The sequence below is a fragment of the Dromiciops gliroides genome, chromosome 3 (assembly GCF_019393635.1).
Source record: "Dromiciops gliroides isolate mDroGli1 chromosome 3, mDroGli1.pri, whole genome shotgun sequence".
Lineage (NCBI taxonomy): Eukaryota > Metazoa > Chordata > Mammalia > Microbiotheria > Microbiotheriidae > Dromiciops > Dromiciops gliroides.
Window position 1 is genome coordinate 173,706,305 of NC_057863.1, and position 24,266 is coordinate 173,730,570.

At 37.4% G+C, this 24,266-nt stretch overlaps 1 protein-coding gene across 3 annotated transcripts in view; it reads left to right on the plus strand.

Annotated features, from left to right (window-relative positions):
* Positions 1-24,266, plus strand: part of NAXD (NAD(P)HX dehydratase) — a 63,804-nt gene that overhangs the window by 9,073 nt on the left and 30,465 nt on the right. For all 3 annotated transcript variants that reach the window (XM_043996693.1, XM_043996692.1, XM_043996691.1), the window contains 3 exons: positions 3,432-3,582; positions 5,164-5,209; positions 8,275-8,363. In XM_043996693.1, coding sequence (XP_043852628.1) covers positions 3,432-3,582; positions 5,164-5,209; positions 8,275-8,363 — 286 coding nt within the window. The remainder of the gene's footprint in view (positions 1-3,431; positions 3,583-5,163; positions 5,210-8,274; positions 8,364-24,266) is intronic.

Consider the following 24,266-nt stretch of genomic DNA (forward strand, 5'->3'; position numbering starts at 1 on the left):
CCTATGACCAAATACTTAACCCAGATTTTACAATAAGGTGCTTTAAAACACCCTATTAAAAAAAAAAAAAGAAAAATTCAAACTGCTTCACTGACACGAAGGGAGGGCCAAAACGTTTTAAGTGGATTTTCCAGATTGCAAGGGCGTCGTTTCCCTAACCCCCACGATGTGGAAGGGATAACTATATATATATGTATATGTACATAGACACACACATACACATATCATGGTTTTGTTTTGCAGAGGTTTTTTTCGTCCATGCTTAAGAGCCAATGTGCTATCAAACTCAAATAGAAATGGATCCCTGTAGTCTGCATATTGACTTAGAAAACCACAATTTAACATTATCTGTGTCGTATTTTAATTTATTTCGTTAAACATTTCCCAGTTCATTTTAATCTGATTTGGGTCCCTCTCTGTGAATTTTGCAACCGCTTGCAAAAATGCTCATCTTTGACACTTCTAGTTTGGTACATAAAATTCTCTATTTGAAGTTTGGATGAATTCAAATCTTACCTTCTCACACCAGCTTTGTGACTTTGGGCAAGTCACTTAATCTCTGAGTCTCAGACAACTCTTAAGACATCTCCTAAATTACTGAAAGGTTGCTATCTCTCTGCCTCTGTGTTATAGGTACTTTAGTGAAATTGGCAAAACTCTGATCCTTGACATATTGTAGCTTGTTTTTATAACACTGTGACTTTGGAAATTGTAGACTTCTTTGTGCTTTCTATTCCTGAACAAAAGGAAACAATCAGGATTCTTTAAAGGATTAATGCAGTTGATTATACTTGGATCATTCCAGGTCATGGATCCATTACTTTAAAATTTGCCTTTAGTATTAATTAGTTGGAAGTTATGCCATTTGATACTAAAATGACGTCATGTTAATGTTTTTTGAATCCCAAATGAAATACCTGCAAAGATGTTCATTGAAGTTATAGTTGAATTAATTTTTCAAGAATTCCTGGAGGGGCAGGTAGGTGGCGCAGTGGATAAAGCACCAACCCTGGATTCAGGAGGACTTGAGTTCAAATCTAGTCTCAGACACTTGACACTCACTAACTGTGTGACCCTGGGCAAGTCACCTAACCCTCATTGCCCCGCCAAAAAAAAAAAATGAATGAATGACTAGATAGACGGACAGACAGGCAGACAGACAAATAAATAAATGATCAGTTCTTGGAGCAGTAGCCAAATCTAATTACTGCAAGTTTTTCTTTCACATAGGGAAAGTAATAGTCTGTGTAGAGATGCATATTTTTTTGTAGTCCTACTAGTGGGAAAAATCAGGGAGCAGGGAAGGGAGGAATAACCCAAAAAGCCTCTGTGTAAAACTTAAATGAATTGCAGGGAACTGAAAGAATTGATCTTGGGTTCTAAGAAATGAGATGGAGACTTTGATAACTACAGGTCCTTCTCCCTCCTATGTGGCAAGCCTAGAAGTAAGGGAGTAGAGAGGAACTAAATGGGCAATGTTTTTTCTTAATTTATTGGGTCCATCCATTTTAATAAAAGATTTATGGGGATAGAATAAGTAATTAGCCAGCTGTGTTTATTGTTGGAACAGAGTTGACAACTCAAGGCTTATATAATAATTGTGTTTTGAGTCATTTTGTGAGTACTGTGAGGGTGTGGAAAAGGGAAAAGGTTATAATGTTGACCTGGCATTTCCGATGGAGGAAGTAGAGTTTCTTTCTAGTATAGTCATAGCGACTGAGTATGTCATTTCATTCATGTAGGGAACTCAGTTGAGGGAACTCTTTACCAACAGAAGTTAGCACTTTTTTCAGGCAGTGCCTGGCACTAGAAAAGATGCCTAGGATAATAATATAGAAAAATATATAGAATAGAATAATGATGTTTATTGATTATTCTGTGCAATCAAAAATCTTAGAGAATTGCCTAGGTGTCTGAGAGGTTATGTGAGTTGCCCTGGGTCATATAACTAGTTTTTCCCAGGCAGGATTTGAACCTAGGTCTCCTGGGCTTTGAGGTCACCTCTATCCATTATGCCACGTCTGTCTCTGTTTTAGACTTTTTATTCTAAATTAGGCATATGTTAAATGGTTTTTGAATCTATAAAGGTATTTAGGATGATTGTAGCTGAACTAATGTTTTATCAACATTCTCTGAAAATGTAGCTAAATCTCTTTATTGTATCTATTATCTGAATTATCTCTAGATTATAAAAATCAAGTGCGTAAGAAATAAACTTGGAAGAGGTCTAAAAATATAAACCTTTTCTAGGAGAAAGCCTTTTGGCAGCTTTTTGCCTTCAGTTGAACTTGCAAAAGCTCCTTTTAATTTTCTCAGCAAATGAGTTAATTGTAGTGGGTAGTGTTTTTGGCAGAGAGCTAAGAAAATGTGGCATATGTTTTGCAAAATTCCTTTTTTTTTAGCTCCAATTTGTGATGTTTCTATTCCCAGTTGACACTTTGGGTTCTCTGAACTTGTGGCCAAAGTCTTTTTCCTATGAAACCATAAAGGACTTTATAACTGGAAATTTATCAAGCAGGACCAATTAAGAAAATTTCAGAAGTGTTAACTGATTTTAAAATGCCACTTAAATTAGATCAAAATAAATGGAATCTTCTATTTTTGGAATACCACTTATTCCCTACTACTTAGAGTAATTACTGTCCAAATGAGTTTTAGAAATACACTTGGAAAAGCTTTTCAAAGTGGGGAATAATGAGCATCTAGTTTAACAGTAAAATATAACAAATACAAATTTGGTACTCTTCAAAATATTGAATTAATAAGACATTTATCATCATCATAGTAATAATATATAATATTTTCATAGTTTTTAGTATGTGCCAGGCACTCTGCTAAACACTTTACAATTATTATTTCAATTGATCCTCACAACAGCACTGGGAGGCACCAGCTGTTATCATGCCCCATTTTACAGATAAGGAAATTGAGACAAAAAAAGTTAAATGACTTGCCCAGTAAGCTTTTGAGACTAGATTTGAACTCAGGTCCTCTGACTCCAGGTATTTATGTTTTTCAGATGACTTCTTGGGAGTGAAGGAGAGAAGCATCAGATCTTTCTATTTCCCAGTATTTTCAAATTGTCATCCAGATATCTAGTGGTTGAAAGTAAAGTTTTCAAAGTTATCAAAAGTTAGATTATACATCAATTTTACACGAAACAGAATTGTTTCCCTAAATAGATGGGCATTCTCAGAAAATTTTTAAGTCTGTTAAAAGTGACAAGACATGGTAATATGACAATAATATGTGAAAAACTTTTTTAAAAATGTGAATAATCTAAAAGCTGTTAGAATTTTGAAGATAATCAACTTCCTGAAAGTTTTTGTCATTTGTGGAGATTGTTTTGTCTGTACCATCCTCTACACTAAAATTAGAGATTACTTTTCTGTAATAATGATAATTTTTTTCTTTTTTTCTTCTTCTTTTAGTTTTAGAAAGATCATTTTCACTTCACAAAGAGCACCCAGTAAAGGACATGGAAAATATTTTTCAGTTGGTGAGAAATGTTATACCCCCTTTAACCACTAAAAAGCATAAAGGTCAAGATGGAAGAATAGGCATAGTTGGAGGCTGTCAAGAGTAAGTTGACATATTTTAAACATGTTATTTTAAATGACTTTTAGGGCCATGTGGTAACTTTTTTTAATCTTCAAAGACATTATTAAAATATTCGATTATAGGGGCAGCTAGGTGGCGCAGTAGATAGAGTACTGGCCCTGGATTCAGGAGGACCTGAGTTCAAATTCGGCCTCAGACCCTTGACACTTACTAGCTGTGTGACCTTGGGCAAGTCACTTAACCCCCATTGCCCCGCCAAAAAAAAAAAAGAAAATAGCCCATCAGTTTTCATTGTCACCAACAGATCACCAAAGAGTAATAAGAGACTGTAAATAAACATGAAAATGATCTTTTCTCTTCATGCTACTGGGTTTTTTTTAACTTCTTTTTTTTTTTTTTAATTTTTTAGTGAGGCAATTGGGCTTAAGTGACTTGCCCAGGGTCACCCAGCTAGTGTCAAGTGTCTGAGGCTGGATTTGAACTCAGGTACTCCTGAATCCAGGGCCAGTGCTTTATCCACTGTGCCACCTAGCTGCCCCTAAACTTCTTTTCAAACAAAAATCTGCTTTCTCTCTTTTATCTTTCCTTTGCCATCTCTGTATTTCTCACTTAGACTTTATGGTTTTTTGTTTGTTTGTTTGTTTTTCTGTGGGGCAATGAGGGTTAAGCGACTTGCCCAGGGTCACACAGCTAGTAAGTGTCAAGTTTCTGAGGCTAGATTTGAACTCAGGTCCTCCTGAATTCAGTGCCCGTGCTTTATCCACTGCACCACCTAGCTGACCCCCTTTATTTCTCACTTAAAAAGAAGAAAAAGAAAAACCCTGTTACAAATATGTGTGGTTAAGCAAAACAAATTCTCACATTGGCCATATCCCAAGAAATTATATTTCACTTTGTACTTTATGTGTGTATCATCTCTTTATCAGGAGGTGGGTAACATGTTTTATCATAAATCCTCTGGAGTTGTGGTTGGTCATTTTATTGATCAGATTTTCTCACTCATTCAAAGTTGCCCTAAATTAACATTTGTATGGTGATTTAAGATTTGAAAAGCACTTTATACATCTATCGTTTGATCTATACTAGTAGATATGGTATGATTTATGCAAATTTTAGATAAGCTAGTAGAATAAATAAAAGTGAATCTAATAGATGTTATTGTCCTCATATGTTTGGTATTAAAATTGTTTATTATTATGTATGATATTTTTATAGTTGAGTCTTAAGTCTTAAAGTGAATGGAAGTTATCGTCCCCTTATATTTGGTATTAAACTTGTTTGTTATTATGTATCATGTTTGTTTGTTTGTTTGTTTTTGCGGGGCAATGAGGGTTAAGTGACTTGCCCAGGGTCACACAGCTAGTTGTCAAGTGTCTGAGGCTGGATTTGAATTCAGGTCCTCCTGAATCCAGGGTCAGTGCTTTAGCTGCCCCCTGTATCATGTTTTTTATGGATGAATCTTAAGTGGTGGTAGTTACTAATTTACTTAATTTTACATTTCATATGGTCGCCAGTGTGATCAGTGTCTAAATAAATTTTGGAGATGCCTGGGAAGTCTTATAAGATTCTTGAGTTTAAACATTTAAACATCTCTTTTTTTAGGTACACAGGAGCTCCATACTTTGCAGCAATTTCAGCCCTCAAAGTGGTATGTTTATTTAAATTTCTTAATTGCTCGTCTGTATGTACATATTTTGGTTGTACAAAAGATTTCAGCCAGTTATTTCAAATCCTCACCATTTCAGGAGATAACTTCTCCACTTTTGGAAACATTCAGCTCATTCACTATACCCATTAGTCTCTTAAGAAACTTCTTTATCATTTCTCATCAATATAAGAGTAAATGTATTTTGTGGAGAGAATGAATTTGTTAGTTTTTTTCTTTTTCCTCTATTTTACTATCACAGTAATAATCTCTCCTGATTGTACTCTTAAATAATAATTGTGCACATAGAGCTTTTTATGTTTCTTCATAAAATAGTCAGTTATCACAAGAAAGAAGCATCTCTTCACTTTTATGTCTTCTTGAAAATTTCTCTCTGATTTTCATGGATTAAAAATAAAAATAGGGGGAAGCTAGGTGGTGCAGTGGATAAAGTGCTGGCCTGGATTCAGGAGGACCTGAGTTCAAATCTGGCCGCAGACATTTGACACTTACTAGCTGTGTGACCTTGGGCAAGTCACTTAACCCTCATTGCCCCCCCCCACCCCCCAAAACAAAAACAAAAACAAAAAAAGCCACTTTTCCTGGCACCATTTGGAAAAGTACCTTATAGAGGAATGATGGTTACAAATATAACTACAGGGAGCAGCTAGTTGGTGCAGTGGATAAAGTGCTGGCCTGGATTCAGGAGGACCCAAGTTCAAATCTGGCCGCAGACATTTGACACTTACTAGCTGTGTGACCTTGGGCAAGTCACTCAACCCTCATTGTCCCACACGCACACAAAATTTTTTTAACCCACAAATATAACTAACCTGCCCTTTTCTCAACATTTCATTTGACTATTAAAGATACAGGAACAGTATCCGCAGTCTTTGTAGAAGACCCTATTGCAGGAGTTGTTAATTTTTTTGTGTGTTATGGACCCCTTTATGTTTTAGAAGCATAAAATATTTTAAAAAGAATAAAATAAACAGGATTGCAAAAGAAACTAGTTATATTAAAATATGGTTATCAAAACATAAAAAAATAGAACCAAATTCACAGACTTCAGGTTGACTCTCTACTCTGGTGGAACAGATGTTAGAAGGGAGGTGGAAAGCAACCAACAACAAATAAATATATCAGCTGAGACTGACAATGTATGCAGTATTTCACAATCAGATTATTACATCTCCACAAGAGGGGAGAGCAAGGTGCATTTTCTTAACCATTCAAAGTCAAGCTTCTTTGTCACTGCCATTACATAACATAGGGTTTTGTAGTTGTTCTTTCACTTTACATTAAGGTTTGCACAAAACTTTACAAATATCTCATTTTATCCTCCCAGTAACCTTACAGATGAGGAAAGGGAGGCAGAGAGGTTAAATGACTTGCTTGGGTCACAAAGGTAGTAAGTATCTAGGACAGGATTTGAACCCAAGTCTTCCTGACTCCAGGTACAGGTCCTATCTACTCTACCACATAGCTGCCTTTAGTTATTAGGTATAATTTTCTTTGTTTTGGGTAATTCACTCTATTGGTTCCTATTAATTTTTCTATGCATTTTTTATTTCACAGTAGTATTTCATTGTATCACATAGCTTAGCCATTCTGCAGTCAATGTTTTGTTTCTAGTTATTGGCTACCACAAAAAGCACTACTGTGAGTATTTTGGTGTATATGGGATCTTTTCTCCTTTCTTTGACTTCCTTGGATATATATCCCTAGTAGTGGGGATCTTTGAGTCAAAGGGTATGGACTTTTTTTAAAGCATAATTCCAAATTGCTTTTCAAAGTTGGTCCAATTATTTACAATTCCACCAACAATGTCTTTTAATGTGCCTGTATTTCTTTTTTTTTTATTATTTTATTTATTTATATTTTTATTTTTTTTGGTGAGGCAATTGGGGTTAAGTGACTTGCCCAGGGTCACACAGCTAGTAAGTGTTAAGTGTCTGCAGCCGGATTTGAACTCAGGTACTCCTGACTCCAGGGCCGGTTCTCCATCCACTGTGCTACCTAGCTGCCCCTAATGTGCCTGTATTTCTGCAATCCCACCAGTACTATTTCCATTTTTATTCATCTTTGCTAATTTGCTAGATATGAAGTGAAACCTCAGAGTTTGTTTGAATTTTCATTTCTCTTACCAGTGATTTTGGACAATATTTCATATTCATATGAAGAATCTGTACTATTTTTCAATTTTTCTTTTGAGAACTGTTAGGCAAAATTACATTTGTTGAGACTAGATATTGCTTTAACTGAGCAATATTGGAAGGGTAGTATTGAATTTCATAAATAAATGCCACAAATGAGGATATTTTTCTCATTTACAAAATTCAGTTTCTAGATTTTTTTTGTTTTTAAAGAAATTAAGCCTGGTATTTATTCATACATTTTGAGCAACTCTGAGAGTATCACTTCTCCAGCAAGTAAAACACAATTCAAACCATAGTATATCCATGACCACAAATCATCAGAGAAGACCATAAGTTAGTTTTAAAAATGAGGGGGCAGCTAGGTGGCACAGTGGATCAAGCACTAGCCCTGGATTGAGGAGGACCTGAGTTCAAATTTGGCCTCAGACACTTGACACTTACTAGCTGTGTGACCCTGGGCAAGTCACTTAACCCCCATTGCCCCGCAAAAAAAAAGAAAAAAAGAAAGAAAAACATGTTAGAACTGTTAGTCTTTGGAAACTGAACTTTCAGGGACTGAAAACAGGATTTTATTGTACAGCTCTCCATATATATTGTGTGTATATTTAATTTGATCTTTAATTTATAGCCTTTTGGGTAGTGACACCCACCTTACAGTCTTTTTTCCCTTAGGCTCTTTTCACTTTGATTATGCTTAATTTACATATTCCCTACCCCATAATTATATGTGTTATCTCTATTCACACAAATAAAAATGTCAGTGAAAGGCTAGAACACGTTTCTGATAAAAGGTTTTTTCTTTTGTTATTTCATTGAATATTTACTAGCTTCTTCTTAAGTGAGATGTTAATGATAACTAGTTTGGTTAATAGGTGAACTGGCTTTTGTCTTTTGCCAATTATTTCCCAGGGTGCAGATCTCTCCCATGTATTCTGTACCAAAGATGCGGCCCCTGTGATTAAGTCATATAGTCCGGAGTTGATTGTTCATCCTGTTCTGTAAGTATATCTGCTTGCATTCACTTAAAGACTCTTGCATTCACTGAAGACACTAATTATAAATTAATAAGCAATTAATGAATGACTGCTGGGCATAGATCACTGTACTAATTGCTATGGGAAGATGTAAGAAAACAAGCAGTTAGGGGCAGCTCGGTGGTGCTATGGATAGAATGGCAGGGCTGCAGTCAGGAAAACTTATCTTTCTGAGTTTAAATATAGCCTCAGACACTTACTAGGCAAGTTACCTAGCCCTGTTTGCCTCATTTTCCTCATCTGTAAAATGATCTGGAGAAGGAAATGGCAGACCACTCCAATATCTTTGTCAAGAAATCCTCAAAAGGGGTCCCAAAAAATCAGACATGACTGAATAGCAACAAACCAGAAAACTAGAAAGAAAATAAGATTTTTTTTTTCCCTCAAAGTGCTTACCAACAAAATATAAGAGCTAGCATTTAGATAGTACTTTAAGGATTGCAAAGAACTGTATGTATGTTGTCATTTGATATAAATAATACAAAATAGGTTGATAACCCATAGTTTCTATAGGATGTAGCAGTTCTATAAGTCAATATTCACCATGTTGAACACGTAATGACTGACACCACTACTGTCTAAATACCATCCAGCTACCACAGCAGCCGCTTCCATATTGCTCATATTTAAACTCTAGGTGATTTAGCAGCATCAGGAGGGTCTTTGTGGTCCTGGGAATCCAGTGTATCACTCTAACTAGAGTATGAAGGAGAAAGTCAGAGAAGTTTAGGAATACCTTTTCCAATGCTTGTTGCCAGTTACTTCTGCCTGGTCGCCTGGAGATAAGTCCAGGCTATATCCCTGTGATTTCATCAGCTTGGGTATCTCCCTGTACCACTGGAGATCTGCGCCTTCCCTGAAACTTAGAAGATTACAGAGTTGCCAAGGGCACTGTGATATTAAGTGACTTGTCGAGGGTTGTCCAGCCCATAGATCTGCCTCACACCAATCCCAGCTCTCTGGCTTCTTTGTCTGTTTATCTCTCATGTAGCTCGGAAAGTAGAGGAAAAAGTAGGAAAAAGGAAGATGGAAGCTTTAGCTGTTAATCTAATAGAATTAAAAGCCTTCAAGGCTAGTCAATCCCTGGAATGCTCACTACTGCAGAGCTTTGGAATAGCTCAGTGTTTTACTCTATAGGCAAATGTTGGTTATGTGGTGCAGTAGTAGAACACCCGTAGCCCATACCCTCAAACCTGGGGAGACAAGTGTGTTTCCCATATCAATAGACTTCCTGATGATTGGGGCTGTCATTTTTATCTTCAAAGCCCCAGGACCTAGCATAGCACCTAGAGTAGGTGCTTAATAAATGTTGAATTGACTTGAACTTAAGAACATTCAGGCAACAACAAAGCCGCACATTGGTAAAGCACAAATTTCGGGTCTATTCTTGGTCATTATAATTTTGTTTTAAACCCTAAAACAGGTAAATGTATTTTGTTATCATGAATATTTGGGATTGCCTCTGTTTTTAGAATGTAGAAAATTGAATCCTGGAAACTGTTCATGTCGGAGTTGGGCCATTGCCACCTCAGAATGGTGCTTGGCACATTGGTCGTTTTTTTGCTCATACTGGAAATATAGCAACTGGTGCATAGATGAATATCACTTCTGGTATCTAACCTGTGGTTTGCAGAAATTGAGAACCATATGGTAGAGTAGGCTGCTCTAACTTTTCTCTATCAGTTAGTATTTCTTGTAATTTTTTCTTATGGGCAACATTAATTTGCTTTTTCTGACTCATACCCTCATCACCATGTTTGTAAACTATGGTGGGAAACTTTTGATGGAATAACATTTATTAACGATATGTAATGAGAAATGACTAGTTCTACAGAAGGTTAAATGATATATCACTACAAGGTCAGTGAGATTTGGGGTGGGAAAGCTAGAAACTTACATGTTGTATTTGCTCACAGAGTTAGAATTGGGTGTATAAGTGACACCTTTAAAAAAAAGATACAGAGGGGCAGCTAGGTGGAGCAGTGAATAAAGCACTGGCCCTGAATTCAGGAGGACCTAAGTTCAAATCTGGCCTCAGACACTTGACCCTTACTAGCTGTGTGACCCTGGGCAAGTCACTTAACCCTCATTGCCCTGCCCCCCCCCAAATACAGAGCATTTAGTTAAGGAAAAATTTGTCATGAAATGAAATCTATCCTTTTGTGATTAAAAAATTATAAATCTACTTGATATGTGATGGGTATAGCCTGATGGCACAGTGGTTAGAAAGCTGGACCTGGAGTCAGGAAGACCTGAATTCAAATCCAGCCTCAGAATCTTATTAGCTATGTGATCCTAGACAAATCACTTGATCCTATTGCCTCAATTTCCTCATCCGTCAAATGAGCTGGAGAAGAAAATGGCAAACCACTCCAGTATCTTTGTCAAGAAAACTGCAAATGGAGTTACAGAGTCAGATATGACTGAAACAACTCAGCAACCACAAAAAAGGGAATATACTCATATTACATGCCACTTTAACTTTTTTTTTTTTGGTGGGGCAATGAGGGTTAAGTGACACAGCTAGTAAGTGTCAAATATCTGAGGCCAGATTTGAACTCAGGTCCTCCTGAATTCAGGGCTGGTGCTTTATACACTGTGCCTCCTATCTGCCCCTGCCACTTTAACTCCCATTGATTAAAAAAAAAAGTCACAATAACACTAATGGCTACCAAACATAAAACAGTTAATAAATGAGAAGACAAAAGCAAAAATAATCTCACATTCACTCAATAGTCCATCCATAAATAAGGGTCACTCTCCAGTCTCATCAGTGTACATCACTGGGAAGAGTGGGCATATATAAAAATCTAATATAGGAAAGCCATGTGCCTGGGACATAGGCCTTAATTTCCTTGATTTTTTTAAAAATTTTTGTTTTGTTTTTTGTTTTGTAGGGCAATGAGGGTAAAGTGACTTGCCCAAGGTCACACAGCTAATAAGTGTCAAGTGTCTGAGGCTGGATTTGAACTCAGGTCCTCCTGAATCCAAGGCCAGTGCTTTATCCACTGGGCCACCTAGCCGCCCTCCTTGATTTTTTTAGGACATTTTAGTCTGACTCCATGTCACTTGCTAGGCAAAACCCCTTGTTTGCTAGCTGCCCCCCTTCTAGGCTTGAAGCTCCTTTCCTGGGCGTAGGTATTTCTCTGCTATTCTCAGGCCACTGAGGATTTTTTTATCATCTATCCACCCTTGGCAGGATGCTGAGAAAATGGTCTGTTCTTTGAAAAAAAAAATCAGTATAACTCAAAACAGCTATAAAACTTGTTTTCAAAGAAAAATTATTTTTAGTCTTAATTTAATAAGCACCTCTTCAAGGAAAAATTTCCATATAATAAAGAGGATTATAGGTAAAACCCTGAATCTCTACTACCTATATCTTGATTTGTAAAAATGCATATAATAAATTCAGCATGTTATTATCAAAGCTGTTTTTGTTTTCCCCTGAACTTCCTTTTCTTCCCTTCAGTGGATTTTTAAGGATGTTTCAATGATTGATTCTTTTTACTTTTCAACACTACTACTCTTTTTCCCCCAAGTCCCTTACATAAAATAAAAACGGGGAAAAAATCATAGACAAGCAAAAAAAAATAAGCAAACTAAATAAAAATATATGTTTTAATCTGCAACTTAGAATCATCACCCAAGTCAGAAAGTGGCTAGCATGCTTCATATTCTGTCCTCTGGAGTTGTGGTTGGTCATGAATCAGAGATTTTAAGCCTTTCCAAGGTGTTTTTATTTATAAATTGTTCTCCTGGTTCTGTTCTCTTTACTCTATCAGTTCATAAAAGTATTCCAGGGTTTCTCAGATATCATCCCTTTTGTTATTTTTTATGGTGTAATAATATTCCATTATCTTCATGTACCATAATTTGTTCAACTATTCCCCAAGAGGTGAGTACCTTTTTTTTTCTTTGCTACAAACAAAAACTGCTATAAATATTTTTGTCCATATGAGTATTTTTTCTCTCTCTTTGATCTCTGGGTTACAGGTATAGTTCCAGATTACTTTCCAGAATGGCAAGACCAATTCACAGTTCTACCATCTGTCTTCCTGCAACCCTCTCCAACAATTGTCATTTTCTTTTTTTAAATCATCTTTGCCAATCTTAAAAATTAGAGATAAAAGCCCAAAGTTGTTTCAGCTTGCTGTTGATTGCTTGGATAGTTTCTATTGAGAGCTGCCTGGTTATATCCTTTGTTCGTTTTTTCTATGAGGGAATGGCTGTCATTCTTACATATTTGAATTAGTTCCTTATATATCTTGGAAAGGGATCTTTATTGGGAAAACTTGCTGCAAAGGCTTTTGCCCATTTAACTAATTTTCTTATTTTAGTAGCATCGGTTTTGTGCAAAAACTTTTCAATTTTATTAATAAAAATTTATCATTTTATTTTCTGTGATCTATCCTTTAGTTGGTCATAAACTCTCATCTTTATCCATAATTGTTAAAGGTTTTTCCCCCCCTTTTCTCCTCTAATTTATTTATGATATAACTTTTTAGGGCTGGATTATATATTTATTTGGAACTTATTGTGGGATATGGTGTGAGATCTTTATCCACATCTCTTTTCTGCCAGACTGTGTAAAACCCTTTCCTCTTCTTCTTCCTCACTTTTTAAGCCGTAGAGGACATCCTGAGAGGTTTCCCTTTTCTTAGTTTGTAGATGTCACAGGAATGTAGGTAGTAAGCCCAGATAGTTTTCCTTTAGTAATCTTCTAATACCTGCAGACCCTAATTGGCTTTACTCTGCTCTCTCAGTTGACATTGCTTTTCTTCATTACAACAAAACAACATCTTGTTTCCAATTACATGGCTCCTGTGGCAAAGCAGTTTGCAGAGTCACTTTGTCAGTCAAATGTACCTTTTTCCCCTGACTCGTGCTTAGTTTCTTCTTTTGCTTCTTTCTCTCTTCATACAGTCGTCTTCTACCCCCTCATGCTTTTTAAAAATAGTATTTTTCCCTTCAATTACATGTGAAGACAATTTTTAGCATTCATTTTTACAAAATTTTGAGTTCTAAATTTTTTTCCTTCCCTTTCTTCCCTCCCCTCTTTGGAAAGTGGTAGGCAATTTGATATAGGTTATACATGTGCTATCATGTAAAACATTTCCATATTAGTCATAGTTATGAAAGAAGAAACAGATCAGAAGGAAAAAAACATGAAAAAGAATAAAGTAAGTGGAAAAAAGTATGCTTTAATCAGTGTTGAGAGTCCATCAGTTCTTTATCTGGAGATGGATAATGTTTTTCTTTGTGAGTCTTGTAATTGTCTTGAATATTTGTTTTGTTGGAAGACTCTACAGTTTTCTAATATTTTACCACCATGAAAAAGGCTGTTATAAATATTTTTGCACGTGTAGGTCCTTTTTTCTTTTTTATGATCTCTTTGGAATATAGACCTAGTAATGATATTGCTGGTGTAACAAGTAAAACTAAAAATGTGGTCACCTTATTCCTGTCCCCAGTGTAGAGGAAGCTAGCTAGGGTTTACTTATAAATTAGAAGCTTTAGCACCAGTTTTTGGGCATTAAGCACTTATTAAAGAGTAAAGAGGGACAGCTAGGTGGCACAGTGGATAGAGCACCAGCCCTGGATTCAGGGGGACCTGAGTTCAAATCTGGCCTCAGACACTTAACACTTACTAGCTGTGTGACCCTGGGCAAGTCACTTAACCCCAATTGCCCCACCAAAAAAAAAAAAAAAGAGTAAAGAGAGAATACATGGAGTTTAGAAAGATAGGAAAGTCTAGCTAGGTTCTATGGGAGAAAGAGGATAAAAAGCTGTCTTCACCCATGAGTCCCAGGCCACCAAGAGGAAGATCCTGTGCTTCTGAGAATGGAAGCTCACTGCAGGTCCAGAAGAGAGGTGGTCCCCACACACTGCTCCAAGCTATTGGCGTGTAGCATTCAAGTCCATGATTGACGAGACTTGAAGGTGGTCCATGAACAGAACATGTTGAGGTCAGAGTTCAGATCCTCTGGTGGGAAACAATAGCTTTGTGAGGTAACTTCCTGAGGCTGGGTTGACCTTAAATTAAAGGTCAGCCAGACTCTCAGCAGGGGGGCCCCGGTAATAATTTTCTCACACTGGATCAAAGGGTATGCACAGTTTGGTTGACCTTTGGGCATAGTTCCAAACTGCTCTCCAGAATGGTTGGATCGGTTTCACAAACTCCACCAATGGGGATTAGTGTCCCAGTTTTCCCACATCCTCTCCAACATTCATCATTTTTTCCTTTTGTCATATTAGCCAATTCTGATAGGTATGAAATAGTAGCTCAGAGTTGTTTTAATTGCATTTCTCTAATCAAAAGTGATTTTTGAGCACTTCTTCATATGTCTATAGATAGCTTTTATTCTTTTCATCTGAAAAGATTTCCAGTTTCAAATTTCTCTCCCTCCCTCTCCTCCTTCCCCCTCCCCAGACAGCAAGCAATCTGATATAGGTTATATATGTTACAATCACATAAAACATTTCTGCATTAGTCATGGCTGTGAAAGAAGAATCAGAGCAAAAAGGAAAAACCTCAGAAAAGAAAAAAACCCACAGAAATAGTTCAATCTGCATCTAGATTCCGTAGTTATTTTTTTAACTGGATGTGGACAGCATTTTCTATCATGAGTCCTTGGAACTATCTTGGACCATTGTCCCATTGCTGAGAAGAGTCAAGTCTATCATAGTTGATCCGCACACAAAGTTGTTGATACTGTGTACAATGTTCTTCTGGTTCTGCTCATCTCACTCACTATGCTTTCTTTTTAAAAATTATCTTTGTATTCATTTTCAAAAATAATTTTGATGTCTTTTGTTTTTACATCACCTAAATTACTCCCTGTATCCTTCACCCTTCTTCCTGAATCATCCTATAGAACATAGAATATTTTCTAAGGAAGAGAAGAAAAAAGCAATCAATAAAACCAGTCAGTACATCAAAAATCTGAAAATATATGCCGTGTTCTACACCTATGGACTTCCCCTCCCTGCAAAAGACCAGGGGGAGGTAATCACCTTTTCTTTCTTTGCCTAAGAAACTCATCTTACATACATTCTTATTTGCCTAAGAATGTATTTCATACCCATAGTTTCTGATTTTCAGTGCTATGATCTCTAATATTCAAGTCACATATCCCTTTTGAATTTAATGTAGAATGTGACTTAAGATGTTGGTCTGAGTCTGATCTCCTGTACTTTCTAATGTCTCCTCATAAGGAATGTCCTGTCTCTCTTATGATGTGAAACTCAATAAATACGACTTTTTCTCAGGTATGAACCCAATAGTCCTTATGTAAATGGCCCAAAGTACCCAAATAGTTATTTGATTTATAATTTCTGTTATAAACCTTAAACATTGAAGTTATGTAAATTGGCTGATGGACTACAATGCCTTATAGCCATCTTCTCAACTAGGTTAGTACTTTCTCTTTAAAAAGATCTTCTGGGGCAGCTAGGTGGTGCAGTGGATAGAGCACCAGCCCTGGAGTCAGGAGTACCTGAGTTCAAATTCGGCCTCAGACACTTAATACTTACTAGCTGTGTGACCCTGGGCAAGTCACTTAACCCCAATTGCCTCACTAAAAACAAAACAAAAACAAAAAGGTCTTCTTAGTATGATTATCTGAAGGACTATTTTTTCTTGGTTTCTCAGTTTGTGTCTCTCTGAAAGCATTTTTATCTGAGGGGCAATGTTTTTTCTGAGGCAGATTTTATCAGTGTTCCTTATATAAATGTCTTTTTTCTATCTCTTCCATCAGCTAAAATATCTATATGCGAAAGGCACAATTCCTTAGAATATGACTCGTTTTTTAGGTTTTAAAACTGAATATTTCAATTCTAAAAACTCATCGAATTCTTAGCAAATAAAGGTATACTTCTATGACTTTTCAGATAGTAAGAGCTCGATAATAATGGTTGTTGTATCACAAAGTGAATGAAAACCATTATTATTGAGCTCTTACTATATATTGTAAAGAATTAATTGTTATTTGAGGTTAAATTGGTCCCCACAATACATTTATATAAGGAACACTTATCTCTTCCATCAGCTAAAATATCTACATATGAAAGGCACAGTTCCTTAGAATATGACTCATTTTTTAGGTTTTAAAACTGAATATTTCAATTCTAAAAACTCATAGTACATAAAGATAGATGCTGTACTTATCTGTTTGACAATTGTTCAATTATATCTCAGTTATCTTCACTTAACAACCATAAGAGGTAGGTGCTATTTCTATCTATTCCCATTTTACAGATGGAGAAACTGAGGCATATCGGAGGTTAAGTGACTTACCCAGTTTTCATCTGGCTTGTAAGTGTCTGAGGCTTCACTTCCTCACTCTAGACCCTCACTGTATCCAATGCACCGACCTACATCATAAGGTTTTTAATACTGCGCGAGATTTGTGCAGGTCTTCTAATTTTTGTATTAAATATTATGCTACATTTTCTATAACACATATACTTTATTTTGTTAGCGGTAAGCTTAACTTTGATGATATAAAATCGAAAAGTAAGACAGTTACTTCTCCCAAAGAACTCCCTAAATTCTAGTGGGGGGAGAACACATATATTGGAGTGTCTATCTGTAGGGTGGATGGGGAGGTCTGTTGGTCCTTAGGATCCAGTAGCCCAGTGGTTTGGAGAGTCTAGTGGTAGTGAAGATGGTGATGTTCAGTGGTCTAGATATGTTGGCAAGGACAGATAATAAATTAGCTTGGGGTTTATGAGTGAACTAAACCATCAGTATTCTGATTCTAGCATTTTATGCATGGATAATATGTGTTTTTAGAGTAGAATATTCTGCATTCTTCCCCCACCCTCACCCTAGTCCCCATGGACTTGAGAGTACACAGCTGTGCCATTGAAACAGTCATAGAATTGAAGTCACATTTTTGAGTCTAGATAATGGCTCTGCCATTTGCTTTCTGTGTGATGAGCAAGTCCTTTTTCTTCCTGGACCTCATCAGTTTTCTCTAAAACTGGGGGATTGGAGTAGATGACCTCCAAGGTTCATCCCAAACCTAAAGCCTCAAAGGCTTTGATCCAGTGTCTCTAAAGCCAATGAAGAAGTTTTAAAAGTACATTGGATAAGGGGGCAGCTAGGTGGCGCAGTGGATAGAGCACCAGCCCTGGATGCAGGAGTACCTGAGTTCAAATCTGGCCTCAGACACCTAACACTTACTAGCTGTGTGACCCTGGGCAAGTCACTTAACCCCAATTGCCTCACTAAAAAACAAAAAAACAAAAAAAAGTACATTGGATAAGGGGGCAGCTAGGTGGCACAGTAGATAGAGCACCGGCCCTGGAGTCAGGAGTACCTGAGTTCAAATCTGGCCTCAGACACTTAACACTTACTAGCTGTGTGACCCTGGGCAAGTCACTTAAACCCAATTGCCTCACTTAAAAAAAAAAAAGTACATTGGATAGGATCTGCCTCAGGATGGGCTAACAACTGGTATGCTATAGAAGAATACATATTATGCTGTTAGGCAGAAACATCTACCCTATCATGGGCCAGTAGTAATCTTGAAAACCAGTTATAATAATAGCAATGACACATTTGGATAGCATTTGATAGTTTGCAAAACACTTTTTTCACAACCCTGTGAAATAAGTAACATAAGTATTAATATTCCCATTTTTCAGATGGAGAAACTGAGGTACTGAGAAGCAAAGCAATTTGACTGTGACCACGCATCCAATAAGTGTTAGAACTAAGATTCAAACCCAGCTTTCTTCAATAATAATAATAATAATAGCTAACGTTATATAGTGCTTACTATATGAGTATTATGGCATTTGATCCTCACATCAATTCTGGGAGATAGGTGCTATTATTATCCTCATTTACAGATGAGAAGACTGAGGTTAGAGTGACTTTCCCAGGGTCATATAGCTATTTACATGTTTGAGGCCAGATTTGAGCTTAGATCTTCCTAACTCCAGGCCCAGTGTTTTATCTACTGTGCCACCTTCCCAAGCCCGGGCCTTTTTCATTGCTACATTATGAGCTGGTGCAAGACAAACCCCACATATACTCATGGGTTTCTTCAGATCCATTATTAAACTTTGCTTATGGGGCAACTAGGTGGCACAGTGGATAAAGCACCAGCCCTGGATTCAGGAGGACCTGAGTTCAAATCCGGCCTCAGACACTTGACACTTACTAGCTATGTGACCACAGGCAAGTCACTTAACCCTCATTGCCCAGCAAAAAAAAATTAATTTAATTTAAAAATAAGAAATAAAATTAAAAACTTTGCTTATACAAATATAAGCAGAGCTTATTTTGACTTTGGGGTGCACTAGCAGATAGATGGTCTAGTTGTAGTGAAGAATAAGACTTCAGACCCATGTTTAAACCTTAATTATAAAGTGATTGATGGACTTTCTACTCTACCATCTGAGACTGGTATTGACAAAAAACCAGATTTTGGAGAAGGTCATCTGCTAAAAGCATGTTTCATATTAGCCTCAGACTGAAGGACAAAGGCTGCAAAAATGAGATTCTGGGATGTTATCCATCTTACAGGCATTGATGCCTTTATTCATTAACGGCCATGACATGAAATGGCTATTAGCTAGTTTGTTCCTAGACAGCAATTGCTGGTCAACAGGCAGAAGAAATGCTTGTAAAAGTTTTGAAACACAATTTAGAGCAGTGTTGATAAGAGTGAATGTGCTGCCCTTTTAAAAGACAGATGTTGGTGGCTGACTTTAAGACAGCTGGGACATGCCCTTGGAGTTTGCTTCAAGTTGCCTGGCTCTCCCCTAGGTCTAGAGACCCTCATTGCCAAGGGTTAGAGGTCAAGAATTTTCCTCAATGTACAGCTGGTGGAGCTGTAACCCACTCAAGTAGGAAGGATTCAGAAAGGGACTGATGCATGTTGTTTTGTGGTTGTGGTACAACTCAGGAATGAGAGACGTGCAATTGACAGGTGTTTTTATAAACAGATGCAGAATGACCTCATTTGTATAATGGTATCACTTTTCTTGCCTTCTCAGTGGATGAGAGAAGGGGGTAAAAAGGAGGGGAGAGATTCGGAACTGAAAACAAAAATAAAAAAAAATAAACTGATGCAGAAATCTAATCTAATATGGTAATGTTTTACATAATTTCACATGTATAACATATCTGATTGCTTACCACCTCAGGGAGGGAGAAAGGGAGGGAAGGAAAGTGTTATCTGTGGCCACTTTAATATGAATACAATTACTTTCCTCAGTTAAATGATTTTTTTGCTTAGTTGTTTCAGTCATGTTCAATTCTTCGTGATCCCATTTGGAGTTTTCTTGGCAAAGATGCTGGAGTGGTTTTCCATTTCCTTCTCTAGCTCATTTGACAGATGAGAAAACTGAGGCAAACAGGGTTATATGACTTGCTCAGGGTCACCCAGCTAGTAAGTTTCTGAGGCCACATTTGAACTCAAGTCATCTTGACTCCATTCCTGGATCTCTATCCACTACACCCCCTAGCTGCCCAGTTAAATGAAATGGGATATACAAAAACACTTCTAAAAAAGGTTAGCTTTGAGGAGAAGAAAGAAGACACAACAAAAACTAGTGTAGAAATCATTAACTCAGGGAGATGGGTCACAAGTTGGGGAAAGAAAATCATCACATTTGAGTTTTCCACAAAATGACTCATTTGGAAGGAAATATGTTTTACATGATTGTGCATGTATAACCTCTATCAGGTTACTTATCTTCTCAGGAAAGGGGGAAGGGAGGGAGAGAATTTGGAGCTCAAAATTAAAAAAAAATGTTGAAAATTGTTTTTACATGTACTTGAGGAAAAAAATAAAATATATTTTTTAAAAAGGCATTATCGGGGCAGCTAGGTGACGCAGTGGATAGAGCACCGGCCCTGGAGTCAGGAGTACCTGAGTTCAAATCCGGCCTCAGACACTTAACACTTACTAGCTGTGTGACCCTGGGCAAGTCACTTAACCCCAATTGCCTCACTAAAAAAAAAAAAAAGGCATTATCACAGCATACTTGTCTTCTGAACCATAGTTAAACAGAGGATGTAACTATCCTTTCACTTTTTCTTATTACAGTAATAGCATTTGTGGGAGGCAGGGTGGTATATGAATGGAGGGGCTGGCCCTGGAATCAGAGACCTGGGCTCATCTACTGCTACATCTCTGTGACCATAGGCCGGTTAATCTTTTTTGGGTCATGGATCTTTTTGGCTGTGTGGTGAAGCCTATGGACCCCTTCTTAGAATGATGTTTTTAAATGCTGAGATTAAATACATAAGGTTACAAAGGAAATCAGTGTTATTGAAATAGTTATCAAAATAATGCACAATTTTCGGAACCCTATGCTGAAAACTCCTATGCCAAGAGGAAGATATCAGTGAATAAATACACAACAGGAATGATCCCAGATTTCTTCCCTTTGTGTCGTGCATTATGATTTCATGTTAACAAATCTTCCTTCTTAATTATGTTTTACATTTGACAAAACTAATTTGCATTTCCCAAGCAAACACCAGCAGGTCTGTGCTGAATAATAGAATGAAGAAGCCATCCTTAGAGTTAAAATTGCTGTGGATAATTAAAGATGATAATTAACATGTAGACAGCTTGGATTGTAAATGATCACCTTTGAGGTGATTGTGTATACGTTGAGGGTCGGGGAGGGGGAGAGGAGAACAATTAGCTGCACTGTTTCTTAGTTTGGGGAACCCATAAGTTTCTTTGTGGAAGTCTAACATAATTGTGGAACTACAAAGATATTTCCATTTATTCCAGTTCCTAATGGCTCTAATTAACTGTAAGGTCTCTTCTTAACCAATTAGCCCTGTCTGTAGAAGTATAAGCAACATACTAATCACTCACATTATAACCTGTTTCCCTTTCATGGGGTATTATTCAGTTTTTCTTATGTATTTATTTGTTTCATGGTCTTTTTAATATAAACACAACTATATTTCTTGGTTAAATGAAACAGGGTACAAGAGGATGCACCAAAAACTTAATTATTGCTTCCCCACATTGAAAATCTGATCAGTCGGGGGCAGCTAGGTGGCGCAGTGGATAAGGCACCGGCCTTGGATTCAGGAGTTCCTGAGTTCAAATCTGGCCTCAGACACTTGACACTTACTATCTGTGTGACCTTGGGCAAGTCACTTAACCCCCATTGCCCCACAAAAAAAGAAAAGAAAAGAAAAGAAAAGAAAAGAAAAGAAAAGAAAATCCGATCAGTTGTCTTACTTGTTATAGACATACTCTGAGCCAAAATTATTGCCTATTTGATCTTCCTTCTATTAAGAGAGGCAACATTTTGTGGTGGGAAGAGAGCTTCCCTCTAAGCCAGGAGGACCTGGGTTCTAGTCCTGCTCGTGTGACAATAGGACAAGTCGCTTCATCTTTCTTCAGTATGAGACTAGAAGTTTTAGAGGTGGTTCATTGGTAGTGAGAGTTTGCTTTTGTGGGCATTCAATATACCACTGAAATCATAGGTCCAGTTCCTATGTATCTCCTCCACTCTAATAATCTGGTGTATGTTTTACATGAGACTATACAAAAATGGCATGAGATGCCTCAGAAAGTGGTAGGATCCCATTATTGCTGGTTCCCAAGGAAAGACTGGTTGATCACATGTCAGATAAATTGTTGAACTGATTTTTATTTGGGTATGAGTCCGACAAGATCAGGATGGTTTGTTACATCTTTAAATGAAGTCTTATTGTACTTAAAAATGTAAAAAACATTCTTAGGTCCCCTTCAAACAACAAAAACACTCAAGGATTTGGCCCTCAGGAAGTTATTTGAAAATCCTCCCTGAGTCCCTTCCAAAGCTGAAACTGGTGATAGGGTTTACTGCATGTAAATTTAACCTGACTTTCCTGCTTTGGTGAGTTTACTTTAGGAGTCCTGCTGCATAATGCATTTTTTAGTCTTTCCATTTTATTTGGATTAGAGTTTTGATGTTCTTCCTTCCTGGAATGCTAAAAAAGAATAATAGAAGGGTGTTTTGGGGGTGGCTAGATGGCGCAGTGGATAGAGCACTGGCTCTGGATTCAGGAGGATCTGAGTTCAAATCCAGCCTGAGACACTTGACGTTTATTAGCTGTGTGACCCTGGGCAAGTCACTTAACCCTCATTGCCCTGAAAAAAAAAATACATAGAATAGAAGGGTGCCTCTCTGAGACCATTCCAGTAAGAAAATGAGTAAAATTCTTGCCACAATGATAAGCCCAAAGTGCAGAGGTCTCATGATGAATCCTACCAGCCCCCTTCTATAATCCAGAATGAGATAATACATTTTTGGACATGGCTAAGAATGAGTGTTTGTTTTGCCTTGACTATGAGTGTTGGGAAACCTTAAAAAAAAAGACACAAAAAATTAAAGTTAAAATGAACAGAAAATACAATTAATGTCTACTGATTGTTAAAATGCCTCTCCTATAGTAACCAAGAAAGATTACTGCAGAAAGTTGATGCTTTACTCAAATAGATGTTGGATCTCATCCATGAGTTGCTCCCCATAGTGACACAAATCTTCCCACCCATGCCTGCCCATCTTGTGTAATTCTTTTTCTTTTCTTTTCTTTTCTTTTCTTTTTTTTGTGAGGCATTTGGTGTTAAGTGACTTGCTCAGGGTCACACAGCTAGTAAGTGTAAAGTGTCCGAGACCAGATTTGAACCCAGGTCCTCCTGACTCCAGAGCCGGTGCTCTATCCGCTGTACCACCTAGCTGTCCATATCTTGTGTAATTCTTATCTGTGTCCTTCCTTAAGTTTGCCACAGTGGGGTCCACTAATGTTCTGGGCATCTTCCATGATTTCTTTTTTTTTTTTTTTTTTTTTGCAGGGCAATGAGGATTAAGTGACTTGCCCAGGGTCACACAGCTAGTAAGTGTCAAGTGTCTGAGGCCAGTTTTGAACTCAGGACCTCCTGAATCCAGGGCCAGTGCTTTATCCACTGCGCCACCTAGCTGCCCCCTAGATGAATTCTTAAAGTTCCTTCCTTTTATATTCTGTAATTCAGTGAAAGGATGTTGGTTGTAAAAGCAGTTTGAAAAGCACAAAAGGCTATAAAGAAAGATTTTTTTGCCTCAACTGCAGGTTTCATCTTTAAATAGTGAGCTCCTCTAACTGCATTTACAATATGATTTGTCTTAGAAAACCTGATCATCCATCTAGAGCTGGAAAGGACCCCTGAGGCCACAGAACACCACCCTGTCATTTTATTACAGATGAGGATCATGAGGCTCAGCCCTGTTTAAGTGATTTGCCTGAAGGTCACTAAGTAGCTCTGGATACTTTTAAACCCAAGTACATTAGTAAATCAATCAGTTAACTTTTTTTTTTTTTTTTTAGTGAGGCAATTGGGGTTAAGTGACTTGCCCAGGGTCACACAGCTAGTAAGTGTTAAGTGTCTGAGGCCGGATTTGAACTCAGGTACTCCTGACTCCAGGGCCGGTGCTCTATCCACTGCGCCACCTAGCTGCCCCAATCAGTTAACATTTTTAAAGTGCCTCTTATGTGCTAGGCACTGTGCTAAGTTCTGGAATTCCTCTGACTTCAGAACCAGTTCTTTTCTTGCTACATTTTGCTGTCTCCATCACACAACTTTTCAGAAATACCCTTGTGTAAAGTATGATGCAAGCAAACATGATTGATATCCCCAATATATTCCTTGAGAGTAGGTATTATTATATTGTTAGTATTTATATTTCCATCTTTTAGCACAGTACTAGGTACTTAAAAAGTATAAGTACTAGGTGATGCAGAGAATAAAGTCGGGAAGATCTGAGTTCAAACCTGGCCTGATACTTACTAGGTATATGACCCTGGGCAAGTCACTTCACCCAGTTTGCCTCAGAATCCTCATTTGTAAAAATGAGCTG